Source organism: Carica papaya, chromosome 4 (genome assembly GCF_054855325.1).
Source record: "Carica papaya isolate Zhongbai chromosome 4, ASM5485532v1, whole genome shotgun sequence".
In the NCBI taxonomy this organism is placed as follows: domain Eukaryota; kingdom Viridiplantae; phylum Streptophyta; class Magnoliopsida; order Brassicales; family Caricaceae; genus Carica; species Carica papaya.
Window position 1 is genome coordinate 6,202,022 of NC_142312.1, and position 8,642 is coordinate 6,210,663.

Sequence of the window (8,642 nt, forward strand, 5' to 3'; positions counted from 1 at the left end):
TTCAAAGACATGAGATGTTGTTAAATTCTATTGAAAATTTCATGAATCGTCGTGATCACTACATACAATTTTACGTAGTAAAAGAATCGAAAGATCCCAATAAATTAAACAGGAACCTCGGTAGACATTTGAACAAAAAAATTATGTCAAAATTACCCGACAGACTACAAACAATTACACACTCAAAAACCCATAAAATATCACACAGAGGACACAACTGAAACGAAACCACTTAACGGAGAAGGAAGGTCACAGCACAGAATATCATTAACACTGTGAAGAACAGCCTTGATCCAGTTTCTCCAGCAGAAGAGATGTCTTGTGGCCTGAAAAGAGGAAAAAGAGATGTTAGTCATTGTTTCTGACGTCGGATTTTAGTAAACTAAGAAAAGTATTTGGAAAAAATAAAACTTTGCCCCATACTTTTGCATTTTGCTGAGTGCACCACAAAAGAGTGCATTATCTGGCATGGGCAGCTCAGTCTTGTTAGTAGGCTCTGGATTAACAACCCTGACATATGTTTCTTGACCAAGATACCATGAATCCAGGTTCTCAGTTCTGATATTCCACACCCCAACATTGTCAAGTGATATCAGGATTGCTGTCCATGCACCCGGATAAACCTAGATAGAAAGCATTGAAAATCATATTCAACTCCCATGACAACTGTAACAAGAATCTCATACATACTACCATCTCTTACACAGTTGCAGAGCAGAGCTATAAGCACCAAAAAAGCATTCACAAATTGGATCTTCTTATATAGCAGAAGATTCTCATCAGATTTCAGGATGAATTTTTCGCTTATGACAGATCCCATGACTTGAGAGACATTAAGAGAAATTACAGAAATAGGAAAGCACCAAAAACGTTCAATAAAGTTATCTACAGGATCGCAAAAACTTGTCGCATCATCAAATTCAATCTGAGGTCCTAGGCAGATTTAGAAGGAAACCACAGGCAAACATCAATAATTTGCCCATTTCAAGTTACAAGTTCCAGGCAAGTACATGCACCAGCTAAAGAATAATAGCACACTAAAATATCCAAATTAAAACAATCCCACTTGGCACAATCCCTAGAAGATCAAACATAAGTGGATCAATGCCTAGAAGATCAAACATAAGTCGATCAATGCCATAAGAGGAAGCAGTAAAGCACAAGAGCAGAATGCACAATTCGGGCATACCTGTGTAGTGGTCCGGGCAATACCATCCCACTTGTTGTATGTCCCTCTGCTATTCTCTGTCCACTCACCATAATCCATACTACAACAGATAGATTAAAGAAAAGAGTTAAGATTCCATACGTGAAATCATCAGCGATATAGAGAATTGTTGTGTAAGGACAGAAACTTGTTCCTACCCAACAACAAAGAAGGCATAACCATTCATGTGATAGCTCTGCATCTTGGTATCATTATTCTGAAGGACAACTTCCATAAATCCTCTATATGTTCCATTAATAACTGATGTTTCCATCCGTGGTGGTCCTGTAATTGGCCTCTCTGGAAAATCAAGCTTATAGACTCCCTTAACTTTGAACTGGTCAGCAAGCCTGATTGGGGTTGAAGGAGTTACAAATGATATCCCATTAAGTGTTGTACGTCGCTTCCCGTTAATTGTCACTGGTGGTTTGTTCCTCAGCACATAAACCTCAGTGACATTGATTGACCCATATCTAAAAGAGCCTTGTGGATTCGGACGAGCACCACTTGCAGTTACGTTCCATCTGTACAATTTAACAAGTCCCTTAAGTTTTGAATACAAATGCATAAATCAAAATAAAATTATTGCTCAAAGCATCCAGGAGTGCACGCAGCGAGAAATATCCTTTCAAATTTCAATTATCCACTTCAGTTGAGATCAGATGAAAACATAGAAAACAGTGTGCTTATAGATTTGAACAATAAAAGAAACCAACCTGATGGATCTTGCCTGGTTCATGGAGAAGGTTTTGTCAAATTCATCATTTGGAGAGTCCGGGAGGGGGCCAGCTGCTTTCCCCTTGGAATTTGTGTAATGCAAGATGGCAACACCAGTAACTCTTTTCCACTGTGTTTCGTTCACAAACCTAGCACTTGCTACAATGTAGTAATCGGTACTTGCATTCTGATCCGTGGTTAGCAAAAAAGAATAAGACTGTCCTACGTGTATATCTAAACTAGTATAATTCTGCTGCACAGTATATGATCCCTCTGTTTCTGCAAGAAGTAAATTGTGGCCCTGGATCCTGAAATTCAGACTAGTAGAGATACCAACATTGTGCACCCGGAGCCGATAAGTTTTCCCTGTACCAGCAAATATATCATCATCCCAAGAGTGGTAAGTTCACACAGCACGACAAATGTAATAACAACATTAAGGAAATTCACATATTTAAGGCAACACATCGTACTATAGATGTGGCTAATAAACACTTGGTGCATCAACCAACAATACTTCATGAGAAATTGCAACCAATGCTCGTTATTTCAAGAGTTTTAGTTTCAATAGCATGTCAACATTTATAATAACGACATTAAAGTTCACATGGTTTAAGGCAACATATTAAACTATAGATATCATCAGTAAACATTCAGCAAACTAAACAATATTGCTTTGTAAATCAGCAAAAAGAAAGACTGTTTTCCTTTTTACCTTTGTTTAAACAGAAAAAACAAAAACAAAAAACATTCGGATATGGAATTCCTTTTCAACTTTATCTGGAAGGTAATGCATGCAAGGCCAGATTTTTGTTTGAAAGTTCTACATAAAAGGACAAATATAATCACTCCTTCAAATCCAATCATGATTATCTCATATTAGGAAAGGAATCTAATAATTTCAGAAAAGGACCATAATTTGGAGATAGTACAGACATTAAAGAACGTTATGTTCCAGTTTAGCTGGTTTTATAGGCAAATGAAAACCAACAAGACTAATTTTAGCCTAGCAAAATTAAAAAAGCTTGAATCTCCAAAACACCCTTGCAATACATGACCAATAATAAGACTAATCCACCACTTCATAATAAGAACACAATCCTAATAGAAAAACATGGTTTGATAGTCGCAGGCATAAGAATCACCTGGGTGGACTGTAATTGTTTCAAAATCAATGCCATCAGGAACAAGAGTGGAGTTATATTGGTATGGCCCTTTGCCATTAATGAGAACCCCGTCAGGCATCCCTAAATCTTTCCCATCGTCAAGGGCCTTTCTCAAAGCCTAAATAACAAGACAAATAATGGGGAATTAACACATCAAATTCGAACCTCAGACCAAAACTTACAACAACAATTTAAAAAATTCAACAAAAACTAACCGTATGGTTCCTTTTGTACCAATCACCAATCAAAATTGTAATGTCCCCATCAGGGGTTGCAAAGGGAATTGGAATAATAGGCCGGTTATTTATGATAAAACCGCCAAATCCACCAGACGCTCTCTGGAAATGGAGAGATGGGAAGTAGAAGAAACTCCCAACCTGGTCCTTGACCTGAAATTGGTAAGTCCAGTTCCACTTTGGAGGAATTGGACAATTGGTCCCAGGAACTCCATCTTGCCATGAACTACGCCTTTGTTGAATCCCCGACCTATCAAACCCAGAAAATTCCACAAACACAGTTCACTAACATTAGAAAAGAAAAAAAAAACATGATTTCGTTATATTCACGAAGTTATACAGTGAAGTCCTACCAATGCATAAGAAGACTCTCGTCTAATTTGTTTCGGACATTGACAACGACGTTGTTATTAGTAGTGACATTAATGGTAGGACCAGGAAACTTCCCATTAACAGCAATAACCTGTCAAACAATGAAGAAATGAGAGCCTAACTCTTCCCGTTACAGTGCAAAAGAAATACCCAAACACAACGAAGGAAGATGAAAAAAAAGGTTCACATTTTGCAGATCTGAAGCTCAAGACCAAAAATTTTCAAACTTTTCAGGTAACTCATTAACCATCCATGAGCATGCACACCCACAAACAAAAAAACCATTCAAAATAGTAATAACAAACGGATAGTGGAAAAAAGAAGCAGAAAAAGAGATCTAAAGATGAACATACCTGCTGAGGCTCTCCAAGAGGAGAAGCAGTAATGTAGGAAACCTCAAAATCAAAGAAAACAAAGGGATCCCCAGCTAGAGAAAGTCCGGAGAACAAGCAAATGTTGATAAGGAAGAAAGCAAAAATCCTACACAAAGCCATCCTTTTGCAGAACGCTAATCTTTTGGGAGGTGTCTCAGAAGTTCAGAGCCAGGTTTTTTTGGTTACCCTTTACTTTCTTTTTCTGGGTTTTACATTATCAGATTAGAAAGGAAAACTAAAGAAGAAACCAGAGGCTCTGCTTCTGCTTTATGTGCTGTTTTGTGTTGTAAATTGCAATGGCAAGTAGTACTACTGCTCCCAGCTTAGTTGTATTTTGAGTATAACAGTGAGGAGGTGTTTGGCCGGGTCTGAACTCCTCCTATAACCAGGAAATTCGTAGCTCCTCCTCTTCTTTTTGCCCTTTTTGTTCCAGTATTGTCGGTCACCGGTCACCATTCAGAAATCTACCAGTATGCATGACAGACAAAAACAATTATATAAATATTAAAGAGAGTGACAAGTGACAACCTGAATCGGTAGCCCGTTCACACCATAGAATCTAAATTCGAACTCACCTTATCTTTTTAACCATCTTTTGCCGCGTGAGTTTATAATATTAACTGTGAACATTAATTTTTTATTTAAATATTTATTACTTGAGTAATATAAATATTTAATTTTTAATTTTTCGAGTAAAAATAAAATTATTGTATATTGTATTGTACAAGAAATAATTTTTATTAATATTAAATTGCAGAAATAGTAAGTAAAATATGAAAAATTACATAAAGAATACGGAAGTATTAGTAAAATAGTATGGTGGAGCAACGGTCAGATGATGAGAAAGTGGCACATGATTGCCAGCCCATTGTGGTTGGCCCCACCCACTAAAAAACTCTTGAGAGACATTAACGGCTACTGCCAGTTTGTTACTGCTAACAAATTAAGAACCGTTTGATTGGATTTCTATTTTTGGGAAAGATTAATAACCGTTGGATTGTTTAATAACCTCGAGATGCCAAATCTAATTTATTGTTTGTGTAATTTAAGGACCGAGGATTTTGCTACGCTTTCCCACATGTAATTTGAGTATCTTGTAAGTTTCATGTTAAATGTTTTTTAATCTCATTTTCATTATTTTTTAAATAGAATTTTAATTACACCCTTTTAAGATAATTTTAATATTAATTTTGAAATGTCAAAATTTAAATTCTTCTTTTCATCATTAAATTCACAAACACGTTTTCTAAATACATTTGTATGAATTTAAAATAAGTATCCACCCAATATGAACATCAAAGTAGAAGTGAATTTAAAATAAGTATTCACCTAATCTTACCTAAATAGGATATACTTACATAAAAGAAACCTTTGGTTCAGCTGGTAAATTGATTTCCTAATGACGTAAAGATGCAACTACCATTATTAATTTATTTACCCTATAGAGACAAATACAGAAACAAGACAGCCGGATCAAAGTAATTCTCACAAGAAAACAAAAATTAAACCAACTTTCACCTTAAAAAAACAAAAAATCCATTTATTCTTTAGTATTTAATAATTAAATATTTATCTCATAAATAACATTATATATTTAGTTAATAATAATAATAATAATCCAATTCTTCTTAAAAAAAAAATAATAATAATAATCATAGCTAGCCTTTTCTATTTGATGAAAAGCGTAATGGATTAAAAAATAACCATGTTTAATACATTTGCATCAACTTGACCTTTATAGTCATTTTTTTGCTAGCTCATTTTAGCTAAATAATGGGTTTTGATATTTAAAGCTCTGGGAATTCAAGTTACGAAACATCACTAAAAAAGTTTTTTATCCTTTGCGATATTCTCAACCCTCCAATCCAGTCATTTTACATCATTTGCACAAGAGGTTATAATAATTTGTAATCACAAATTTTTTTTCTAAATCAACATGAGTTTTTTATACTTAGCCATCTTTAAAGAGAATATTATTATAACAACTCTAGAAATACTAAATGGAATAAATTATAAATCAAGTGCGGAAGCGAAATAAATTGTTAAAGTTTATATTTTTTACATAATAACTTAAAGTACCTACGAGAGTTACTCTTTTGAAAGAAATACGAAAAATACAGAAATAAATGAAAAATGAATAAAACTAGCATCCTATTCGCAACCCTCTTGTGGATCGGGTTCTAGATCCTGATCCTCTTGATCTGAAATTGTTAAATAAGAAATGAGCTTCACCAACTCAGTAAGAATATCACGTTACTCACCGACACATAAATGAAGATTGGTAGAAAAATTAAAACAACTAACGGAGAACTTAATTTAGCAAATTCATTTATCAATAATAAAATCATTTACTGTCCACTTACCATGATAATATTTACTAAAACAACTTATAGAAATAATAACATCATACTTATCATGATTTCATATGCAATCGATAACATGCGCATATTATAATTTTGTATTCAATTAATCAAAACAACAACTGCCCCATTTCATTAGTCTGTTGGTATTCATGGGGGTCCATAAAGATATCCCCACTACGCATGAACTCTTTCCTTTAACATTTTTCATTAGCGGGCTTTCTTCATACCCCGTTCGGTATGAATGTTAAATTACTAAATCTCAATACTCCATCCGGTATGAGAGTGAAGCAGATTGTCCCCATACCCCGTCCGGTATGAGCGCCAAAATTATCAAGTCTCGATACCCCATCCAGTATAAGACAACGTTCACGGTAGGGTTCTCTATGTATCCGGTCCATCCACCAGCTCTCAAGATATTCAGTAAAGCTGCCGTTTCATCCATTAACTTAATCACAAAATTTTCCATTTACCTTTAACCTCCAATTCTCCAATTTGATCGTAACCGTACAAAACAAATAATACATGCATTCAAAACTATAAAATCAATCAATCAAATACTATCAAGCATCCAAACCATAAAAACAATCAATAAAAATAACAGTAGATAATTTTCGGTTCTGGCTCCATTAGTAACCTGTAATTAATTATGAGTGCTTTTTAAATTACACAAAATATCGTATTATTTGTTAATTAGACTTCAAGTCTATAACAGATAATAGAGTGAGAGATTCTTACTCAATTTGATGTTCGAAAAGGTAAGCTGTTAACTGCACCTACAGGCGGTTCTCGAGTTCTTTGAATTTTTCTTCAGAAATTAAAACGCGCTATAAATACCTACAAATATCCAAAAAAAATCCAAAATCAGTCTCAAGACCCATCTTTGGCCAATTTTGGAATTCCAACAGGGCGGCTCCACCGTGCTTTGACTACGGTGCCGTCGCTCGCGACAGTGGTCCGCCTCGGGTCGGCCTTTTTTGGCTGTTTTCGGTCAAATTCAACTGATTTTGCATCAATCCCTGTGAGAAAATACATTAAGGGGCCTTAGTTAGCCGAAAAAATACAAAAAAGTGAAACTCATCGAGGCGGGGCTCTTCGGTGCGGCGACTCCTCTCGCTCACGTTGCGGTTGGGTGTTTTGCTCCAGTCAACCTGTAGAGAAAGAAATGGTGATCACAATAATGAAAAAATTATGTATAACAGGAATCGGAAAGGGTCTTATCAGAGGTGTTTTGTGAAATTCCTCGTGGTGGCACCGCCGTTTTGCTCCGATTTGGCTATAGAAGTGTTTAAAATTGAATTCTGAACAAACGAGAAAATTTTTACCTCTTTTAGCAGTCGAAAATGGCTCCAACACGGCGGCAGGTGGCGGCGGCCTCCTTCCCGGTAGCTGGATCTTCTTCTCCAGCGAGGGGAGTCTGGCGGCTAAGGTTAGGATTTGGTGTGAATGGAGTTATTTATACTCATCTCCTTTTGATATAGACCGTCCATCGCGTTTGATTTAGACCGTCTAATCGCGATTAAATAGGGAGTGAATCTGGATCGTTAATCGCGATTCAATCTGGGTTGTTCGATCGCGTTTAAATAAGAAACGAATTTGAGCAGTCCATCGCATTTAAATCTGACCGTCCGATCGCGTTTGGAGAGGGAACGCATTCGAGTCGTCCGTGCACGCTGGGGCGAATCTGTACCGTTCGATCGCAGGCATACGGATCGGTCGTATGACATCCTGTGTGGTACCACGTCAGCGTCTATTGTCACGCGGCGCGTCTTGGTTTGTTGGAGCTGCTGATTGGGTATTCCACGTGGCACAACTTCTCTAAATTGTATTTTGACCCCTAATTTTTTATTTTTCTTTCAAAAATATCCCTATAACCCAAATTTTCACTCATTTTTTTTCAAAATTATTTCCAATTTCATCATCTAACAAATTTTCTTCATGTTTACACTAAATTAAAATAAAAAAATTACATTTATAAATTAATTTAATTTACATTAAATTAAATTTAGACATTACAACTTATGTTTTCCTTTTACTCATTAGTATATTAAAGATAAGCTTTTGTTCAGTTAATATAAATACAGTGTCTTCTCGTCTCCAGAGACAAGAAATGATTGTTTTCCATCTTTTGTTACTGCCTCCCAAAGTATGACAATATAATATTTTACTATTCTAAAGTTATTAACTCGTTTTATATTTTCTTTATTCGT

The 8,642-nt window shown here is 35.6% G+C and overlaps 1 protein-coding gene across 1 annotated transcript; it reads right to left on the reverse strand.

Annotated features, from left to right (window-relative positions):
• On the reverse strand, window positions 1-4,524 carry LOC110817588 (monocopper oxidase-like protein SKU5). The gene is made up of 9 exons (XM_022046193.2): window positions 4,052-4,524; window positions 3,680-3,789; window positions 3,306-3,576; window positions 3,070-3,208; window positions 1,924-2,290; window positions 1,366-1,731; window positions 1,190-1,268; window positions 424-623; window positions 1-326 (listed from the first exon to the last, which is right to left on the reverse strand). The coding sequence occupies exons 1-9, from the start codon at window positions 4,190-4,192 to the stop codon at window positions 233-235; spliced, it is 1,767 nt and encodes a 588-aa protein (XP_021901885.2). The 5' UTR covers window positions 4,193-4,524; the 3' UTR covers window positions 1-232.
• Window positions 4,525-8,642: the final 4,118 nt, after the last annotated feature.

Excerpts from the sequence above, each read along its gene's own strand:
- LOC110817588 (XM_022046193.2), bottom strand. The coding sequence starts at position 4,192 with ATGGCTTTGTGTAGGATTTTTGCTTTCTTCCTTATCAACATTTGCTTG. Across the intron at positions 2,291-3,069 it reads AACAATTACAGTCCACCCAG|GGAAAACTTATCGGCTCCGG; the intron begins GTGATTCTTATG and ends TTGCTGGTACAG. Across the intron at positions 1,269-1,365 it reads TATGCCTTCTTTGTTGTTGG|TATGGATTATGGTGAGTGGA; the intron begins GTAGGAACAAGT and ends TATCTGTTGTAG.